The following is a 22,943-nucleotide window of genomic DNA, read 5'->3' on the forward strand; positions in this document are numbered from 1 at the left end:
ATACTCAGTACTTTCCCCGAGTCCTGTACCCATACACTGATGTGTGTTAGCACTGTATACTCAGTACTTTCCCCGAGTCCTGTACCCATACACTGATGTGTGTTAGCACTGTATACTCAGTACTTTCCAGAATCCTGTACCCATACACTTATGTGTGTTAGCACTGTATACTCAGTACTTTCCAGAGTCCTGTACCCATACACCGATGTGTGTTAGCACTGTATACTCAGTACTTTCCAGAGTCCTGTACCCATACACTGATGTGTGTTAGCACTGTATACTCAGTACTTTCCAGAGTCCTGTACCCATACACCGATGTGTGTTAGCACTGTATACTCAGTACTTTCCAGAGTCCTGTACCCATACACTGATGTGTGTTAGCACTGTATACTCAGTACTTACCAGAGTCCTGTACCCATACACTGATGTGTGTTAGCACTGTATACTCAGTACTTTCCTGAGTCCTGTACCCATACACCGATGTGTGTTAGCACTGTATACTCAGTACTTTCCAGAGTCCTGTACCCATACACTGATGTGTGTTAGCACTGTATACTCAGTACTTTCCCGAGTCCTGTACCCATACACCGATGTGTGTTAGCACTGTATACTCAGTACGTTCCTGAGTCCTGTACCCATACACTGATGTGTGTTAGCACTGTATACTCAGTACTTTCCCGAGTCCTGTGAAAAAATCACAAGCATGTTACTCGGGTGGGATTCGAACCTACAACCTTTGCAATTCTAGAGGAGTGTCATACCAACTAGACCACCGAGATTGCCCAGTGACTTGATGTCAAACTACTACAGGTTTAATAATAGATGTTAAATTTGCATCGGGGATAAAGAATATTAATTTTGGTTTTTACCCATACACCGATGTGTGTTAGCACTGTATACTCAGTACTTTCCAGAGTTAGTGAAATAAATCACAGGCATATTACTCAGGTGGGATTCGAACCCACGACTTTCTAGAGCAGTGTCTTACCAAAAAGTCACCCAGACTCCACGGTACCTAGAGGCAGTTTGAATCCTATGTTTTAGCAGCGGGTACCGCAATAATATAATAGACGTTGAATTTGTATTGGGGATATTTGGTTTTACCGTTACACCGATCTGTATATGATATTGTATTTTGTGGTCAAACTTTATTCCAAGAACATGTAGAAAGTTCGATTGTATTCCCCCATGGGACACTTGAGAACATTAGGGTTAAATATTTGTTAGTAATAACTATTGGTTTAAGGGAAGGTACACGTTTGGGAATTGTCAAAGACAAGTCTTCTCGCTTGGTGGATTCTCCCATCATATGCATAAAATAACAAGCCTGTGAACATTTGGGCTCAATCGGTCATCGAAGTTGCGAGAAAATGATGAAATAAAAAACATCCTTGTTGGAGGAATTTGTATGTTTCAGATAAGAATAAAAGATTCTAGCTAGAAGTCTTTTATTATTTTAGTGAGAAATTACCTCTTTCTCAATAGCTACATTACTTCAGAGGGAGTTGTTTCCTTCAATGTTTTATACTATCAACAGCTCTCCAATGCTCGTTACCAAGTAAGTTTTTAAGTTAATATCTGTTTTGTGTACCTTCCATTTAATTTAAATGAGTGTAATTTGGTTTATTTTAGGATTATCCATCAATCAGTCAGTTGAATTCCAAGATGCAGAAGTACAGCATCATTCCGATCTTTGCTGTAACGTTGTCAGAGATTCAAATCTACTCTGTAAGTCTCCCGGTCTTATTTTCATCAATGTTCTTCCACCTTCTTTCTAACTGCTAATGGACCTTGTCCATTGACGTCATCAATATTCCATCTTAAGGGCCGGTCACACTGCAGCAATAATGAAATCTTTAACAATAATGACGTAAAAAGAATGCATTCTATTGGTTGAATTGCTCCATGCAGAATTCGCGCTTTCTTAAACAACCAATCGAGGGTGTGCATTAAATAACCTTCACGTTTTTCGTTTTCGAGGCCTGTTTGTCCACCCCTTTAGAGGTAAAGCAAAGACAAAATATTAGAAAATGCACATGATGTATGCACAGCACAAATTGTGAGCCAATGAACAACCGTCATTTGACCTCTTGCTGAGGGCGCCCTTCTTAAATGATCTCATGCGCATCAGCATCATCATCATCCTTTGGCTGCGAAGCAGGCGACTACACATTTCTTCCATCTACGACAATCTTTGGCAAGTGATGAGATGTGAGAGATGTGCATAGAACCTTCAGATACTAAATCAGTCACATCGTTGATTTAACATGAAATCAAAATTGAAGATGTCTGATACTTTATTTACAAAACTAAATCTGAGAAGAGGCCTTATACCCCAGGAGTTTTAATTTACAAATTATTCATTGTCTTTGTTTCAGAACTTAACAAGATTCATAGAGGGCGCCACAGCTGGCATCTTAGCAGCTGACTCCAGCAATATCGTGGATCTCATCAAGGAAAATTATGAGGTAAGATCCGGCAATATTCAAAATGAAATGAGCAGTATCTACATGTTTCTGGCGTGTCATGGCCTAGCGGTAAAAAGCACCCAATTCAAACTCTGATGTTTCTGATCAGCAGAGTGTGGGTTCGAGTCCCAGTCGTGACACTCTTGTCGTCTGCGTCATTCAGATGGGATGTAAAGCTGTTTTTTCCTGTGCGTTGTGTAACGCACATTAAAGACAGTGGACTCTATTGGTTATTTTCAAAGACCAGTCTTCTCACTAGGTGTACATGTATCTCAACATATGCACAAAATAACAAACCTGTGAAAATTTGAGCTCAATTGGTCGTCGAAGTTGCGAGATAAGATTGAAAGAAAAAACATCCTTGTCACACGAAGTTGTGTGCTTTCATATGCTTGATTTCGAGACCTCAAATTCTAAATTTGAGGTCTCTAAATCAAATTCGTGAAAAATTACTTCTTTCTCGAAAACTACTTCACTTCAGAGTGAGCCGTTTCTCACAATGTTTTATACTATCACCCTCTCCCCATTACTCGTTACCAAGAAAGGTTTTATGCTAATAATTATTTTGAGTAATTACCAATAGTGTCCACTGCCTTTAAAGAACCCAGTGCACTTATTGAAAAGAGAAGGGGCTCGCCCTGTTGTTGCTGGTTTAATTCTCTGCATATTATACCACAGCACCTTGTAAACCATTACATGGTGCTATGTAAAGGAATAGCCCCATTCTTTAAAATGTAGCTCCACAAACCTTGCAGGAAAAAATACTATGCGATTTGATACGGCCCTAGGGGCTTAAAGCACTATAAAAGAACCCAGTTTTACTATTATTAATAACCGAACTTCATTTGTTTCATTAATGCAGAAAATCACCTCCAAAGTTCAGATTGTTGACAATGCTCCGCAGAACATCACAGTAGAATATGTCGCTCATTGCCTGAGGGGAGAGGTCACGCCAGGGTCAAAGGTTTGCCAAGATCTTAAACTTGGTGATACCGTCAACTTTACCCTCTCCATCACGGCCAAAACGTGTCCTGAGCAGCGTATACAAACGTAACTACGCTCTCAATTTCTGTAGGTTTCGTTTAAAGATATTGGACACCTGTGGTAATTATCAAAGACCAGTCTTCTCACTTGGTGTATCTCAACATATGCATAAGTTAACGAACTTGTGAAAATTTGAGCTCAATTGGTCGTCGAAGTTGTGAGATAACTTTTAAAGAAAAAAAACACCCTTGTCACACGAAGTTGTGTGCTTTCAGTTGCTTGATTTAGAGACCTCTGAGGTATGGAAATCAAATTCGTTGAAAATTACTTCTTTCTCAAAAACTACACTACTTCAGAGGGAGCCGTTTCTCACAATGTTTTATACTATCACCAGCTCCCCATTACTCGTTACCAAGTAAGGTTTTATGCTGATAATTATTTTGAGTAAATACCAATAGTGTCCACTGCCTTTAAACAGGGATATATATCAAAATCTTGTGCAATTTTTAGAGGGTTTGTGTCTTTTTGATCTCATCCAGTTACTGCATAGGCACACACAATAACAATGATGGCACCCTTTAAAGGAGTTGGGTACTTTTTCTAATAGTCCACAGATTTATATTAAACTTACACGGTTTGAAGATAATGATAGTGGAAAGCTTCCCTTCAAATATTTGAGTAAAACAAGTCACAAAATCAAAATTATTTTAGCATATATAAATGTATTAACCGGTTATGGTATTATACCATTACATACCCTAGCTGGTTAATATGTTTTTACATGCTGAAACTGAGACGGAAACTGTTAGTTTCAATTGTATATATTTAACTGGAACAGGTTTCATATTCTATGAAGTGTGTTTTGTTAAGCTATGTGGTTTTTTATTGAGGTGTGTTGGTAAACGCATCATAACATTGAGAATGAATGATGAGACTAAACTGCTCTAAACCAAAGAATCAGTTGTAATTTTGGTTTGATTGTTTTCTCTTACAGATTTACCGTTCGACCTGTTGGATTCAATGAGGAAATGACGGTGACTGTAGAAGTGGTGTGTGAATGTGATTGTGAATCAAAAAATGTAAGTATAATAATAAATAAAACGAAATTCTTATATTGACCCCTTGCGTGCACGCCACACGCGGCGACTGTGCCACCACGTTGTTGGGCAATAGGTTTACGTGTAAACGCCGTGTCGCCTAAATGCGCACTTTACGATAACCGTACCAATGCGCTTTACATTAATAGTGCCTTGGTCATTGGGCCAATAAAATTCTTTAAATCTTTCTCAGTTCCCTGGGGAGTATACATCCTGGGCAACGGTTGCGCTCCAAATGCTTTTTCATTCACAATATGAACCTGTACACTCGCAGGTACCCATTTATACCCCTGGGTGAAGAGAAGCAATTATAGTAAAGTATCTTGCTCAAGGACACAAGTGTCATGATCGAGATTCGAACCCACACTCTGGTGACTGCACCAGAACTTGTATTCGATGCTCTTAACCACTCGGCCATGACACCCCACAACTGTAGAAGTGTTTACACATGTCGCGTCTGGCCTTTGATTTTGTATTTGGTTTTACATTACAGGTGCCAACTAGTGACCAATGCAGTATGGGGAACGGAACTTTAGAGTGTGGATCTTGCGTATGTAATGCTGGACGCTACGGTCAGGAATGTGAATGCAGTAGCAGTGACGCTGATCTGGGTGATAATGATTCCTCGTGTAGAGCGTAAGTCATTATTATCATTTCACGGGCGGGATCTTTATTTTACTTTTCATTTTTTACAACCTTTTTTTACAACTTTTTTTTCCTAGGGGTGCTGATATGCACAGGTCGCTGGTTCGAATCTGGCTCGAAGGACCCCCAAAATAAAACAATAAAACATATTTATATTTTTTTACATTTTTTTTTTGTTCAACTTTTTCAGCAAATCCATAGGTCGCTGGTTCGAATCCACCTCGAAGGACCCCAAAAATAAAAAAAATAAAAAACATATTAAAAAAACGTAGTTTGTGGGTTCGCCTCTCACCCGTGACATTAATCATTTTATTATCTTATTGTCAATAAAACATAAAGTTGCATTAAAAAAAAAAAAACCTTGGAGAATAAGCCAGTTACGTGTTAGATTTGAACAAAGTCTTGTACAATGACTTGTCAAATGGTTCAGGGCAAGCTTTGGGTTACAACCTCCAGATGAGCAAACATTGGGCCATACACATCCATTCAGCAACTGTCTGAGGAATTCAAGTTTAAGTTGTAATTTGTGATCAAGCATGTCATTGTACCAGACAATAATCAAATCCATATTCATATAACTGACTAAAATAAAGTGTTTCCACATAATTGTTAATTATCTTTAGGGTGGCATGGTTGGCATGTGCATCAAGTGCTCACCTCTCACAAAGGTGACATTGGTTTGATTCCCGGCAAGGGCCATATATGATTTGAGTTGTGCATTGGTTCTCTGCTGTGCCACAAGGGTTTTCCAGACTATCCGGTTTTCCTCCCTCGGGAAAAATCAAACCCTTTCAATCTCTGGCTCTCCGTGGTCATAATGGGTTGATGTGGCTAGCAGCCAAAGGCGCCCTTCCATGCCTGCTTCTCGAACACGTTGTAGCCGCGTCCTTCGCAGTTTAGCTCTTAGCTGCGAGTAAGGATGATTAGCTCCCCAAATTATTATTATTATTATATACTTGTTTCGTTTCCCCAGTGGTAATTCATCCATAGTTTGCTCAGGCAGAGGATCGTGCGTCTGCGGACAATGTGTTTGTTTTGAACGACCGGTAAGTGGGATTTTTTAAGAAAATATAATTCCTAATAATAACTGGGCCCAACTTCATTCATGTCATTGGGCTGCTTGAGCACAACATGTAGCTAAGCACAACAAGAAAATGCTTACCAGAATAAGATTACCAGCCAAATTACAATGTCACATGTACAATTTGTGACTGGTATCCTTCTAGTTTCTGCTTAGCAGACAATTATAAGCAATATTTTCTGCTTTAAAGCAGCTTTATGAAATTGGGCCCTGCTTACCGACCAAAAGGACTTATGGTTTACATGCCAAAAAAGCTTAAACAGGGGCTACAGAATAATCTCAATATTTTAACTATTGCCTTGAGAGTCAAGAGGTGCTTATCTAGGATAATGATATGCAATGATCCTTTGACGTCATTGGCGCAATTTCCCAATAGGGTTTGTGCGCAGTTCTCCAGCTTTGCCCAATTGAGGGCGCTATATTCCATATCAAATAGCCGCCAATGATGCCACAAATCCTTGGTGGGGCGGGTTTGTTTGGCCTCCCGTTTTTTTGAATTTTGGCTTGGAGTGTTTCGCAGAAAAACCATTGTTACCATGTTTTAACGTGAGGTAAGAGACTCGTTATATTTGTTTTCTGTTTCCTATGGACTCCATCTATTAGAAAAATGTAATGACTAAATATTTCAGAGCATTCTGTAGCCCCACTTAAATGCCTTGCTAAATTCAAAACACTAGGTCATTAAACCTTTTTTTTTGCAGTTTTACTTTTTGTAGCATCATTGTCTGTAAAATGATCTAAGTAAAATAGTTCCTCGTTACTCAAATAACACTAGAGTCATTCAGATGAAAAATTTGAGCTGGCAGATCAAACAAGGAAATGAATTGAGAAAAATAGTGAGGATCAATTTACTTGTTTATTTTGATGATTGAAATTGGAGAAAGTTTAACAGGAACTAAAAGTTTAGGTTATTACAGGCATGAGAATCTTCCGGTTTAAACCGGAATTCCGGTTTTTTTCCTTTCAAAATTGTGGTCTCCGAGTTCGATGTGAATTTGCTATAAAATTCGGGGGGTAGGTTTTTGGGGGTATACATTTGGATTTCTCTAATCCCTCTTCTCTAGTCAGACAATGTCAGTTTACCTTTGTAATTGTTATTATCGTGGATCCACATATACGGCGTTCATGAAAAAAACGGCACCTAAAAACTAAACAATAAATGGCCGTCCAGCAACTGGCCCAGTTTACGGCTTGTGGTCTTCCTGGCATCGCGCATGCATGCAGCAGCAGCGACAGATGTATAAACTTGCCTCATTTCTTGCTTCGTTTATAGTGGTACGGTTCAATAATGTTTGCGTGTAATGCGCTTGCTGCTGCAGCAAAGATAACACGTGTGGAGACTTTTGAAAGTCTACTGAAAAAACAATGCACGTGTTTGTACCATGTGTACTGTGTACTGTGTACGTGCAGGTTTGTACACGAACCAATGAGCGGCGCGGCACGAATCTGAGATCGCCGGCAGGCCATGGAAAACTGGTACCTGTTATTGCCTCACAACCAGCGAATGATATATTGGGAACCAGCGAAGACACTGTACGTCCGGACGACGTGCTTTCTTCATTGGTTCTATTTCTATGTTGGGGTCTAATCTCAACCTCGTTCCAGTTATACCCTATGCTGAATAACAACCTCTTTCTCAAAAACACATCGCTCTCGCCAGATATATAGGCCTATATATATTTTAAAATGTGCGTCGCCGACGGATCGTTAAAATCACAAACATTTAATTGCAAAAGAATTTCTTTTACACAACCGAATTTCAAATCAAGAACCTATAAAAATGGTTGTTGGTGAGAAAAAAAGCATTTTCAAGGGCAGAAATAAGGGATAAGATCGTCAGAAAAATTAAAATATTATTACTATTATTTTTTTTTTCCTTTCTTTTTCCGGAATTGTTACAAAATCGCAGGCGAACCCAAAATTGTTTGAATTGTTTGAGCTTTAAATTCCTTATTTTCCCTTAAACTCCTTATTTTCCCTTAAACCTATTATTAAAATAACAAAAAGGAAAAATCACACAATAGTAGCTCACTTCTACCTGGAAAAATAGGTGTCAGAAATGCATCAGAGACCACCACAGAGCTTCTAAAATACCCAGAGCTCCCAGGGCCCTTAAGCGGGCCCTGGACCCCGGCCGTACGGGACTTCGCGCAAAAATGATGGAATATTGACATTTCCGATCAACTGAATTTTTTTCCTGTTTTTTTTATCATCACCCATTCTCATGCCTGTTATTATAATAACTCATCCACTAGAGTAATATATAATCCCTGTGATTTTTTTCACAGAGCTTAGGAAAGTACTGAGTATACAGTGCTAGCACACATCGGTGTACATGTATATGTATGTAACCCACTCTGTGAAAATGAGTCAGATGTTGCCCACTGCATTATTGAGAAATGTACAGTTTGATGTGGAAAATATCTTTTTTTTTAAACTTGTTTTTTTTCCCTTCTTTTTTTTGTCTTTAAATTTTGTAAGATTTATATTTGCTTGGTAAACATTTAGAACACCATTTTTAGGCAATAAAGCTATGAAAATAACAATTTTGTGAACAAACTTAAGTGTAATTTGTATCCTTTTGTGCGAAATGGTAGTTTAAAACTTTACTTGTAATTCTTTATTTAACTAAAAAGGATATTACATTTACTGGCTAATTTCAAATGGTAGCAACGCGAAAGCTTAGACATATACCAAATAAATGATGCTGGTGTGTTCTTTGCAGCCATGTCAACATCTGACTCATTTTCACAGAGCAGGTCACATACAGTGTAAACATGTAAACAGTGCTAGCACACAGCACAATCAATTTTAAATTAATAAGAATTAAGATTTATTTTATAGGTATGCAGTAACATAGATTATTTTACCATTGTAAGAATTCTCTCTGCAGTAGTAGAGAAATTTCACAAATTCAAAAAAATCGACTCCGCAGTAGTAGAATATAAAGGAAGAAAAGTTCTCAAAAGAACAAACTCTACCCAGGAAGTAGGGTGTCGTGGCCGAGCGAGTAAGAGCACCGAATTCAAGCTCTGGTGATTCTGTTCAGTGGAGTTTGGGTTCGAATCCCGGTCGTGACACTTGTGTCCCTGAGCAAGACACTTCTCTGTAATTGCTTCTCTCCTTCCAGGGGGTAAACGGGTACCTGTGAGGGCAGAGTTGGTTCTTGTGATTGATTAGCCTTGATTGCGCTACATATTTTGCAGCACAGGCTGTATACTCCCCAGGGAGCTGAGATGGTTTAAGGAATGATTTAAAGCCCAGTGACCAGGGGTAATAATGTTGAAGCACCATGAGCGTCACTGCGTGACGAACATGAGCGCTAAATAAGAAGCCACTATTATTGTTATTATTACACACATGGTGTTACCGCAAACCAATACATTGATACCTCACCCTGCAATGCCTCAAATCCCATTTACACTAGTATTCATTGCATTTTGGGGCGGACATTTTCTCTCATGTATCAAAACCGGTTACCTTTGCTCTTTTACCTTTGACCTATGACCTCTTATAGAACAAGGACGAGCAAGTGTCGTCAACATTCTGTGAATGCGATAACTTCTCCTGTGACAGGTATAAGGGAGAACTTTGTGGAGGTAAGTAGGGGATGATAAGGGCCCAATTTCATAGAGCTGCTAAGCACCAAAATTTGCTAAGCATGAAATTTCTTCCTTGATAAAAAAAGGATTACCAACTAAATTTCTGTTTTGTTGCGTATTGCTTGTTAATGGTATTCAGCTGTTGTTTGCCTATACTGTAAATCATGCGGAAATTTGGTTGGTAATCCTGTTTTTATCATGGAAGAAATGTCATGCTGAGCAAATTGTTGTGCTTAGCAGCTTTATGAAATTGGGCCGAGGGGTGTAGGGGGGGGGGGGAGGTTTAGGTTTAATACAAAGTAGTTTTTATTTTGGTGAAATGGGTTTTGAAATTAAACATTGAGTCAAAACATCCAAGAACAAACTCTTGGATTCAGTGAATTAGTTAGGATTTAATATAAGTTCATTGCTCATTTTCAAGTAAACTTGACCCAATTTCGTGGCTCTGTTTACCGCTAAATTATGTGCTTACAAGCACCACTCTTCGCTTACTGTGCAAGTGATGATTTTCTGTGCTAGCTGTGTAAGCGAATAACGCCTAGTAAATATGCTTGATGTAAGCACGAATTAACTGCTTCCATAGACTCATTTTCTTTCCTTGCAGTAACCAGAGTCATGAAATTGAGCCTTGATATAAACAGTAGGGTTGGATTTATCTTGAATAATTTACCATTACAAATAACTTTATAAACACAAGTATATTTACGACTACAAATAAACTGATGAACACAAATGTATTTTTAACTACACTTAAAATGACTAGGATCTGAAACTTTGTATGGTGGAAATACGATATAGAAAGGTTCTGAAAAGAGCCGTTGGTTTCAACTTGACGTTTCGATCAGCTTTCTCCAGAAGACGATCAGAGCATACTGAAACCGCGCGTTGAAACCAACGGTTCTTTTCAGAACCACCCCAACTCATTAGAGATAGTCATTACATGGTGTTACCGTAAACCTTTCCATACACTTAAAATGATTAGTACAAGTTTATTGATAACTACAAGTAAATGGATTGATTGATTAATTTGCAGGTCCTGATCATGGTGTTTGTGTTTGTGATGAGAAGACGAAACGAAGCAAGTGTCAATGTAAACCAGAATACCAAGGAGACGCGTGTGAATGCTCAACTCGGACTGAGACCTGTGTGGCGTCAAACGGGGTAAAAATAGCATTCATTAGAGAGGTTTCTCAAGTGTGTGGATACAGATACAGATATGATACCGCTGTGGCATGTCGTGGCCTAGCGGTTAAGAGCATCGGATTGAAGCTCTAGTGTTTGATCAGTAGAGTGTGGGTTCGAGTCCTGATCGTGACATTGGTGTCCTTAAGCAAGACACTTAACCATGATTGCTTCGTAAAGTTGGGGAGGTGGTGCTTTCGGCCCTACCAGCCAGGCTTCTGATGGATGATACCCAAGCCTACCCAGGAGTAGGTAGCAACGACCCCTAACAAAAGCACATTGTAGCCCACACCTTGAAGTGGCCTTCAGGCCTTGTGTGTCTGGCAACTTGCATAAAACTAAAAATACTTCAAAAAATGTATCCGTTCACAGAAGCCGCATATTGGATTTTATTTCACAAAGTATGGGTATATGTCACTTGAGAGCGTAAGCATTCATCATGAGGTTATTTCCAACAAGCATGACCAATAGAGACCCCGTGTTTTGTACACTGCATTTTCTCATCATTTTGCTCGCAAATATAATTGATGTTCTGCTTTTGATTGCTAGCTTTCTTGTAACGGTCACGGTGAATGCAAATGCGGTCGATGTGAGTGTAATGCAACGACGCCGTATAGAGGGGAGAGATGTGAAGAATGCCCGGTAAGTTCAAAGGTCAAAGTTCATATCAAGAATTTAGTAACTGGGAACTTCCTCTTCATTTTTGTAACAATTAGACTAATCAGGCAATCTTTTAATTTATTGACTTTTAGTTCCTGATAAGGCAAGTCTTGTGCGTATTTATTATTTGAAGTGTGTTATTTTGTTTCCTTTATGCACGAATGTAATGTACATGGAAACCTTATTTGTCACTGTGGCTTGATTTCATGTGACATGCATTTAACTATTTTAGCAAAACACCCAAATTATAAGTAACTAAAGTTGTTGCTGTAACTGTGTCCGCCCAAATGGACATGGTCTTATACCTTGGCTCAAGCAGACAATTTTGCTTACAAATTTTGTGCTTAGCAAAAATGTGCAGGATACCAATCTCAAGTTTGTACATGTGACATGGTATTTTAGCTGTAATTGTAATTGTGTTGTGCTAAGCGTCTTTGTGCGATTAAGCAGCTCTATGAAACTGCTCATAGGGAGGCCCTTAGCAACAGCCGTAAAAGCGTGGTAACACAGGCCCCGATAACGAGAACGAAAACGAGAAGGATAAAAATGTATGCCCTCGATTGATTTAGTTGCTCCACGTAGAATACGCCCACGCTTGATCAACCAATCGAGGGCGTGCATCTTTATCGATCTTGTTTTCGTTCTCGTTATTGAGGCCTGTGTGACTGGGCCTTTATGGTGTTCTGTACATAGGTCTGGTTCCCAATGTTTCAACTGTTCATTGTTATTGGATTTGATTGTTTCCCTCAGGCATGTCCAGGCAAGTGTGAGGTGAATAGAGATTGTGTAGAATGTAAGCAGTTCAAGACCGGGTTGAGTCTAGAGCAGTGCGATCGCTGTCCATACCCAGTTATAGCTGTCGATGAACTCCCTCCAGGTATGATGGAAAGTTATTGTAATCTAAACCAAAATTAATATTCTAATAAATAAATTGGAATAAAGGCTAATGTGGAGAGAGGTGTAACTAGGGTCAGAGTTTAAGGGTGCTCAAGGGTTTCACCAATGTTTTGTTTTGGTAGTCACTTCTGGCATGTCTGGGAAGTTTCTATTTGCCTTCTTCCAAAAAAGCCACAAATGTTAGCCTTTTCATTTGCGGTTTTCTGTTATCTGAACAACTTGTGTTTTGGTTGTATTTATGTCTTTAAGTTCTGTAATTACTTTACTTATTTGGTATTTGTAATTTACTTCCCAACTCACTTCCTTGTATAGTTTTGTAGATTTTTAAACTTCATGTTGTTTATAAAATAATAACCAACAAGGGAAACAGACTTGTGTGCATCCGCAATTCGGCTTAGTGGTCGCCATGTTTGCATTTTTATTGAACCAATAATAGAACAGCAGCCGATTTCACAAAACGCCAGGATTAATTCTATCTGGAGTTAGGACGAGTAACCCGTCCTAACTTAGGATGGGTTCAATGCGTCCTACGTCTTCAAATAAGGAACTGAACTCGTCCTAAGTCCTAATATTAATCTTAAGTTATGAAGAGATTGGTGAAATCGACGACAGGCCTCAAAATGGTGCCCTTTACAAAGTTCCTATACAAATTTACATTTTCCTGATAGTGTGCCCCTTACAGAAGGAAACTCACGGCATGATAGTAGTATTGATAATAAGTAGGATTTGCAACTTTGCATGGTGGAAGTATAACTAAGAGAGGTTTGCGGTAACACCATGTGGAAATCTCTTTTGAGTAGTGTTGGTTCTGAGTGATGCAGTTTACCACCGGTTCTTTTCAGATCCAACACAGATCCATGTTAGCAAAATCTCTATTAGTTGATAGTAACAATAATTGTGTTTATTTGTTTTCTTGTTTAAGTTGATGAAGTTGAGGAGCGTTGCTTGTACCATGACGACAATGATTGCTCAGTCCTCTTCACGTATCAGAGCTTAGAAAATGGGACATTCCTGCTTCTGGTACAAAAGGAACCTGGTAAGTAGGAACTAACTCTGCTTAGCAAATTTCATAAAGCTGTTAAGCAGAAAATTCTGCTTAGCATATTTCTTGGCTTAGCAAAGAATGAGCGGGGCACAACTGCAACAATGTAAACTCTATGGAAAATTGGCTGGTAACCAGTTTTTGCTGGTATGTTTTTTTCTGTGCTTAGCAAGTTTGTATGCTTACAGGCTATATGAAAGTGGGTCCTGATTGTTCACTTCATTTCTCAGTGTATGTAAAGCAATACTCGTTGATAGACATAGATATTACATTATGTATTAGTAGTTTTATTGTTTTTCTTGAATGCAATTTAAGTTGAAAATGTCATAGCTTAAGTCTGTATCACTGCGAGTTAAGTGATCTTCTGAAATGTATGTAACCTTACTCATTAACCTTTGACCTCAGTGTGCGCAGTACCAGTCAACAGTGCTGTAGTGAATCCCATTAACAGCTGCCAAGCATGTGTTAGCTTTTAGTGCTTGCACTAGGAGACTTTTACCATTCCCCTATTGTATATGACCATCTGGGAATGTCAGCTGTAAATGGTGAACAATGAATTCCAAAACCCCCAGTGTAGTATAAAGCCCTATTGTAAGTTCTTTTGTGTTTGCCTATTGAGCAGGCCCTAATCCTTTTCCTTAGTGTACATAGCCATATAAAAGCAAATGCAGACAATTAGTCACTCTCACTCTTCTCCAGCTTTTGGTACAGCAAGGTTGTATCTCTCTAACGTATACAATCGTAGTACTTATTAAGGTTCATTTATTGTGGTGGTTGCCCAAAGGCTGACTGGAAACTGAATTGGTAGTACACTACTCCTATACAGCAACCTTTCAGCTGGAGGACACCATTAGGGTATAAAGTAATATCTCTTAAAGGCAGTGGACACTATTGGTAATTGTCAAAGACTAGCCTTTCACCGTTGGTGTATCGCAACATATGCATAAAATAACGAACCTGTGAAAATTTGAGCTCAATTGGTCATGGAAGTTGCGAGATAATAATGAAAGAAAAATAACCCATGTCACACGAAGTTGTGTGCGTTCAGATGGTTGATTTCGAGACCTCATATTCTAAATCTGAGGTCTCGAAAACAAATTCGTGGAAAATTACTTCTTTCTCGAAAACATAGCTGGTATTGTTGAGAGTTTAGTTATCTCATGAATCTTTACTCTTTAACCTTTGACCTCAGTGTGCCCAGTACCAGTCAACAGTGCCATTATCATAGCTGGTATTGTTGTGGGGATCATTCTGATTGGTCTACTGCTACTCATCATTTGGAGAATACTCACTTACATCCATGACTCCAGAGAGTACGCGCGATTTGAGAAGGACCGGGCCAAGGCAAAATGGGACCAGGTAAGGAAGATAAATGTTTCAGATTTTTATATCGTACCCTGATTTCATTTTATCTAAATGCAGTAACACCCATTTTAAACAGGTGCTCCAGAGTCGCGCTGAAGTTGGACGTCTGAAACAGTTAGGAGCTAATGGACGCGCTAGAAGCCGAAAGAACGACCCTGGAGCACCTTGGTTTCAGTCGTTGATCTTGTCATGAGCTGAGCCAATGTAAATGTTATGTTAAGTTCGCCTGTCTGAAATAAATCTATTTGGTTCGGCGCCATTATGTACAAGGATCAGAATAGTATCAGTATAGACCGTATTGAATAACCCCTTTTTGCTATGAAAAGTCGCTACCTTGTAGGGCAAACCGTATGCGCGTCCTAACGTGTACATCATCGAAGCACGCAACATGCAACATTCCCGGTTTGATTTCTATGGCACATGCTACACACACGCACAGACGCCATCTTGTTGGTCAGATATTTGAATGGTGACATCATATTCAATACGGTCTATAGGGTCACAGCGTACTGCAGCTTTCAGAAATTAATAATAATACTTGGTTCTTATTTTGGGCTTAATCACAACCCTAGGGGCAAACACTCAGTATTTTGTTCTGTAAGGTATGTGAAGCTATATTTTGAACTATGAGACCTACGCCTTTATAGCACCATGTAATGGTTACTGGGGCGAACGCCTTCTCTGTATAATAAGTGCACTTGGTAAGGACAGAAGTTTCACGCCCGAGACTCAAACCCACACTCTGCTGATTAGAAACAACAAAACATGAGTCCGTTTTCTTTTTATTTGCTTGGCCACGACACGCCAAATTTAATTCATTTTCTGATATCAAAATCTCCTTTAGCCTGTTAGACTAATGGAGTCAATGTGTGGTGAAGAGGTTTTCAACTAGCGGTTTAATCCCAACGAGGCCTGGTTCTTGATAATTACTAATGGAATCAATGTGTGGTGAAGAGGTTTTTAACTAGTGGTTTAATCCCAACGAGGCCTGGTTCTTGATAATTACTAATGGAATCAATGTGTGGTGAAGAGGTTTTTAACTAGTGGTTTAATCCCAACGAGGCCTGGTTCTTGATAATTTACCGAGACAAAGTCGAGGTAAATTAACAGCTTAACACCAATAGGAGTAGAGAAACTGTCTGGGGTATTAACGATTGCTAATTAATTATTTCTTCACAGAGTGAGAACCCAATCTACAAACCGTCGACTTCCACATACAAGAACCCACTGTACGGCAAGTAAAGACTCTATTTTTTTATCAACGTTGTGTTCGGATAAAAGTTCGTTAAGTTTGGGTTAACTTTTTGGGTTTATCATGAAAAAGTCAAGAGATAAACTACAGAAGGTTTAAACACACACAAGTACAATTAACCATTACGTAAGAGGACACTTATTGCACTTTCTGTTGTTCCTGTATTGAAGCAATCCCTACTGGTTTTGTACACAAATAACTAGTGAGGACCCATGAAAACAAAGAACCGAATAGTGAGGACCTATTGAAAAATGTCCTTGGAGGGAAGGCCAAACCAATCCACTGTTTCATACACAGGTCAAAGATAATCAACAATTTGTTTGATGTTGTTTTCTTGTTGTTGTTGTTGTTGTTGTTGTTTTTTTTTTGCATGCCAAAGCTAAATTGTAAAATACTTTTGCTTTGTAATATTTGTTTTGTCCAGTGTAAATCAATCGTTGTCGTATGTATAGGGGAGGATTTCACAAAGAGTTAAGACGAGTCTTATCTTGAGTTAGGACGAGTTACTCGTCCTAACTTGGGACTAGCTGTACGTTTTTGATATCTCCTAGGACTAGTCCTACAATGTAAGTTAGTCCTAACTCTTTGTGAAATCGACCCCCTGGACATCTAAGTTGTTCAATTTGTTGCTTATTTACACAGTCGTTTTAATTGATTACTTGAATTGTGTGTGTAAACATTTCACAAGTGCATATATCTATATTATATAAGTATAAATGCAAAATTTTGATAATTGGTGATTAGTGGGGTTTAGGCCTGTGTTCTTTTGTCGAGACTATGGTAAATTTGTACTGTTTGTATGAGTTAGTAATTTGATAGAAAATGCTGTTTTAGCGAAACTAGTTACTGCTCTAAAAAAAACTAATGTGTTCAAGGCATATTTTTAGTGTTTCTCATAGAATCGGTTATGTTTGTGTTAATATTAGATGTACAGAGTTCTGAGTGCCATTTTTGCAATGGTGCCTTACACTTTCCATAAATACTTTCTCAGATCTTACTACATACTGGATCTAAAACTTTTCTTAGAAGACTTGAACAAAATAACACTCGGAACTTATACTTTATTTTTTGCTGTAACAACTTAAGCCAAACTTTTTCGTTAGTGCGTTGACATTTGAAGCAGTTATTTAGTGTCAGTGTCAATATTGGATTGAGTTTTTAAGATTATTATTGCAATTGATAAAAAATAAAGGCACTTCGTCTTCCCTCTTCCTAATTGCTGCCTGGGTTTTTAGACCAATCCGGGTCCTAGCTATAGTCGAATTTATACAAATGTTTAAACAGATAAAAATGACAAAAGTGGAAAGAATCCACAACTATGCAAGTAAATAGGTGCACTGACATTACATTTTTAACCTAGAAAACACTTTGTAAATACTTAATATTGTTTATCTTGTTTTATTGCTGTATATGAACACGCTTCCAGAGTCTTACATTATTAAACTCAGACATTTATCTATGCAGTTAAAAACCATCCCTATATACTATTTATAGATTTATAAAGTTTAAAATCCAGTTCCCCAAGACATGGGCCCAATTTCATAGAGCTGCTTAGCACAAAAATTTGCTTAGCATGAAATCTCTTCCTTGATAAAAACAGGAATACCAACCACATGTTTTGCAGATTGCTTGTTACTGGTATGTTGCTTGCTTATCCTGAAAATCACGTGGAAATTTGGTTGGTAATCCTGTTTTTTTTTATCGAGGAAGAAATTTAGTGTTCAGCAAATTTGTTGCGCTTAGCAGCTCTATGAAATTGGGCCAAGCTGGGCAGTTCCAATAGAAACAAATACATGTACAAAACAAATATTTTGTCGAGCCTGCAAAATATTTGAAGACCAATCAAGCATAAATGATCTATTTCCGTATCCATTATCAAATCAAAGATAGGGTGTCCATTTAGTTTGGGTTAACAAAACTGGTTTCAGTTTTAAACAATCATATTTCTTTTAGTTTCATATTGGTCGAATTCGTCTTTGAAAAGAGTTTGTAACTCTTTGTTATAAAATGCATATGGGTAGAAAGATGTTGTAAAAGTAGAATACCATTATCTACACAAACATGCCTCTAATTTACACGGTTTTCCTTTCACATCATCGACCAACACGGTCGGCCATTTATGGGAGTCAAATTTTTACTCCCATAAATGGCCGACCGTGTTAGCTCGCACAGTAAAAGGGAAAACCACACAATTTTGAGGCAAATTTGTGTGGATCATTGTATTCTACTTCTAAAACATCTTTCCAACCAAATGCATTTTATAGAAAAAGGTTACAAACACGTTTTATAGACCAACTCGTCCGATCGAAGGCAACGTGTTCCTTTAAAGTCACCTCTTACTTTATTTAGTAACTTTAATGAGACGTACATACATGTACACAACAAATTTGTCTTTTTGATGACGAAAAAATGAAAAAAAAAAAAAAAGATGCAACGTCAAAAAGGATGAGGCAGGGCAGGATCAACTGGTATTTTTTTTTTTTTTTGGGGGGGGGGGCCTTTTATAGTTATTCTGAAAATGTTGTGCCTTCAAATTTGGTGCTTTTATTTAAGACTGTGCTTTTGATGAATCAAGATCAAAACCATGGGTTTAATTAGAGCATTTCTTTAAAGCTAGACCTAGTTTTTGGTCTTGTGATTTCAACCAATGCTTTTTTATACTCTGAAACAAAATTGCCTGAAATAGAATACGAAGCGCATATTGTTATTGAATAGTGCCATATTGATCATGTAAACTAACACTCAATCCTCGGACAAATTTGCAACTAAAACATTTGTAATTAATAACATTTTGTATGAAAGTAATATTTCTGACTTTTTCAAGAGGGTGTGGTTACATTTGAAAAAATAGGTAGCATTTTAATTCTCAAAACAAATGCGAGTCACAAGAACGTGTGATACTTTTCCCATACTATTGACCTTCATTTCAATATACCTGAGCTTAAAAAAATATCACAATCAGAATGTCATATTGTAAACAACTCACAACTCGTATGCAAACATTTATGTAGATACCATAACAGTACAATTACCAACACAGAACTGCTTTTAAAAATTAAAATGCCTTTTGAGTCAAAGAGCCATGGTGATTTAAGAACGCTAAGTTAACATAAAGGAAAAGTTCAAGTTAAGTTCTTGATAATTACTTGATATTTTTTGAAAAAGGTCAATATTTTATTGGTCAGGATAACATTGTGTAAATTTAGTGTGACTTGGATGAAAGACAGTGGACACTATTGGTAATTGTCAAAGACCAGTCTTGTCACTTGGTGTATCTCAACATTTATGCATAAAATAACAAACCTGTGAAAATTTGAGCTCAATCGGTCATCAATATTGCGAGATAATAATGAAAGAAGAAACACCCTTGTCACACAAAGTTGTGTGCGTGTAGATGGTTGATTTCGAGACCTCAAGTTCTAAATCTGAGGTCTCAAAATCAAATTGGTGGAAAATTACTTCTTTCTCGAAAACTATGGCACTTCAGCGGGAGCCGTTTCTCACAATGTTGTATACCATCCACCTCTCCCCATTACTCGTCATCAATAAAAATGTTATGCTTATAATTATTTTGAGTAATTACCAATAGTGTCCACTGCCTTTAAGTGATCACACCTTAGAATCAAGCTTGTAGTCTTAAATTTGTAACGGCTTACATTGCGGAAGTTTTTTCCATTTATAATAATTATAAATTCACCTTGAATTTCACTAAGAGTGTCTTGCTTTCTGTTCACCAAATCATTCCAAATGGGAAACATTGTATAAAAAAGAAAATTATTTTACAGAACCCAAAACTTGAACTGGCTTTTTGTCACAAGACATGCTTGATGGCCGAGTGGTAAAACCATGGCCCACTTTAATAGAGCCACTACAGCAGAAAAAGTAGCTAAGCACAACAAAATTATGCTTACCAGAGTAAGGTTACCATCCAAACTAACATGCCACATGTACAATTTTTGACTGGTATTCTGCTCATTTCTGCTTAGCAGACAACTGTTAAGCATTTTTTGTCTGCTTAAGCAGCTCCATGTACTTGGTTCCAGTCATGCTTGGTGGTTTAGGGGTAAAACATTTGTTTTGAAATGGGATGGTCTTGGGTTCAACTCCTACCCGAGTATAGTATGCCTTTATAATTGTTTTTCTGTATGACTCAGAAAAGCATGAACAATGCTTATCACACATTGGTGTAGATAGACTTGTGGACAAGTCGTTAGAATGTCTGTCGCAGTGATAGCATTCCGACTCTATTACGAATCTCCCCGCGATTTCCGCGATATTCTCGTGAGACTGCTGGCCCCATGAGATTACTGCTCTCACGACTACGCTCCCAATTAATGGGGAGTAAAAGTTGGCAACCAGCAGTTTGCACAAGAGCAGTGATCTAGCGAGAGCAGTATTCGATGCGGAGACCTGAATCGTTAAGACACAGCCACAACTCGACTATCTCACCGTGGCAGACCATTAACAACTTGTCCACAAGTCTATGGGGTAGGGTAAAACCACAATAATTTTTCACCATTTTGAGTTTATTTATCCGCCTTAATCTATGAATTTACTTGAGTAAAACATGAATCTCAGATCCTTTTAAACTTAACTTTTATTTGATTTGCGATTTGGAAAAGCTGCTTTGTATGCATCATCTTAATAATTGGTAGATTTAACCAACTTGTATTTTTATGTAAAATGGAGATTTGAGCTTTTTTACAAAAATAAACTAATAATACAAAATATTTGAGAGAGTTGTTTTTTTAATATCTGTTAAAAATAGTTAATTTAAAAGCACTGGACACCATTGGTAACTACTCCAAAACAATTGTTAGCATAAAAACTTACTTGGTAACAAGTACTGGAGAGCTGTTGATGGAATAAAACATTGTGAGAAACGGCTCCCTCTGAAGTAACGTAGTTTTTGAGAAAGAAGTATTTACCTATAAAATATTTGAATCCGAGTCCTGAGAATTAGATTTTGAGGTCTCGAAATCAAGCATCTAAAAGCACAAAACTTTGTGTGACAAAGGGGTTTTTCTTCCATTATTATCTTGAGCTCAAATTTTCACAGGTTTGTTTATGCATATGTTCAGATACACCAAGTGAGAAAACTGGTCTTTGACAATTACCAACAGTGTCCTGAGTCTTTAAAAGATTTTCAATCATGTTGAAATATAAGATGATGGCAATTCCTTTTAAACTGACAATTGATATGGTTAACCACAGGATGTTTCTTTTCCAGCTTTACTTCCCTTTTCATGTTCTTTGTAGTTTATGTTTCTCCCTTATTTGGAATTATTCTCCTTTCTATTTTACATGGTATCTGTTGATAACGACCACTCTATTCTTCCTTTCAAACTTAAAGGAACACGTTGCCTTGGATTGGACACGTTGGTGTATAAGAAGCGTTTGTAACCGTTTGATATAAAATGTATATGGTTAGAAAGATGTTGTAAAATATACAATGATTCACACAAATTTGCCTAGAAATTGCGTGGTTTTCCTTTTACCTCCTTGACTAACACGGCCTGCCATTTATTTTTGACTCCCATAAATGGCCGACCGTGTTAGTTTGCAAAGTAAAAGGAAAACCAGGCAATTACGAGGCAAATTTGTGTTAATCATTATATTCTACTTTTAAATTATCTATCTAACCATATGCATTTCATAACAAACGGCTTTAAACGCTTTTTAGCGACCAACTCGTCCGATCCAAGGCAATGTGTTCCTTTAAACATTTTAGCATCAAGGCAGACGCACAGCAGCGTTTTTCCCGACAATCTTAGTAGAATCTCCAGAATTCTGAAATTCTACTCGGCTATAGTAAAGAAGTCTCACAAATTCTTTATTATCTACTCCGCTGTAGTAGAACATTAGCAGGACAAGTTCTCAAAAGAACATAATGTACCCAGCAAATAGATATACAAATGGTTTTTCTGCAAACAAAATATATATTGATACCTCACCATGCAATGCCTCAAGTCATATCTTAAAGGGAAACGTTGCCTTGGATAGCTTTTCATAGACCAACTCACCAAGGCAAGGAAAGAAGTCAGGCACTGTGTCCCTTTAAAGACATAACAGTGGACACTATTTGTAATTACTCAAGATAATTATTAGCATAAAACCTTATTTGGTAGCGAGTAATGGGTACAGGTTGATAGTATAAAATAATGTGAGAAACGGCTCCCTCTGAAGTAATGTAGTTTTTGAGAAAGAAGTAAATTTCAACGAATTTGATTTTGAGACCTCAAAATTAGGTTTGGAGGTCTCCAAATATAGCATCTGAAAGCACACAAAATGGTGTGACGAAGGTGTTTTTTTCTTTCACTATTATCACAACTTCGACGACCAATTGAGCTCAAATTTTCACAGGTTTGTTATTTTATGCATATGTTGAGATACACCAAGTGAGAAGACTGGTCTTTAACAATTACCAGTAGTGTCGAGTGTCTTTAATCCTCGATTCTGATTGGTCGACCCATAGCAATAAGGGGTGATATAAACCTACATCACATGTTCCATATCACGACCCAAATGGATTGATCTTTTAATGGTGAAATTTGAACCCATGAACTTTACTTGCATAAATAATAATGAGGAACTATCCTAAAAATTGTGGAGTCAGTTTATGGGGGTGTGGTTTTCAGCTGATGATTGACATTTTTTCAATATAGTGA

At 37.8% G+C, this 22,943-nt stretch overlaps 1 protein-coding gene across 1 annotated transcript in view; it reads left to right on the forward strand.

The window, feature by feature from the left end:
- The window catches only part of LOC117300026 (integrin beta-1-B-like), a 31,732-nt gene extending 14,926 nt beyond the window's left edge, over positions 1–16,806 (forward strand). The window contains exons 12-24 of the mRNA XM_033783676.1: positions 1,633–1,728; positions 2,379–2,468; positions 3,331–3,518; positions 4,447–4,531; positions 5,043–5,185; positions 6,168–6,240; positions 9,793–9,874; positions 10,911–11,038; positions 11,609–11,701; positions 12,470–12,596; positions 13,539–13,652; positions 14,851–15,017; positions 16,203–16,806. Of these exons, the coding sequence (XP_033639567.1) occupies positions 1,633–1,728; positions 2,379–2,468; positions 3,331–3,518; positions 4,447–4,531; positions 5,043–5,185; positions 6,168–6,240; positions 9,793–9,874; positions 10,911–11,038; positions 11,609–11,701; positions 12,470–12,596; positions 13,539–13,652; positions 14,851–15,017; positions 16,203–16,265 (1,449 nt within the window). The 3' untranslated portion in view covers positions 16,266–16,806. The remainder of the gene's footprint in view (positions 1–1,632; positions 1,729–2,378; positions 2,469–3,330; positions 3,519–4,446; positions 4,532–5,042; positions 5,186–6,167; positions 6,241–9,792; positions 9,875–10,910; positions 11,039–11,608; positions 11,702–12,469; positions 12,597–13,538; positions 13,653–14,850; positions 15,018–16,202) is intronic.
- The last annotated feature ends 6,137 nt before the right edge of the window (positions 16,807–22,943 follow it).

This window comes from Asterias rubens, chromosome 15, assembly GCF_902459465.1.
Source record: "Asterias rubens chromosome 15, eAstRub1.3, whole genome shotgun sequence".
NCBI classification, from domain to species: domain Eukaryota; kingdom Metazoa; phylum Echinodermata; class Asteroidea; order Forcipulatida; family Asteriidae; genus Asterias; species Asterias rubens.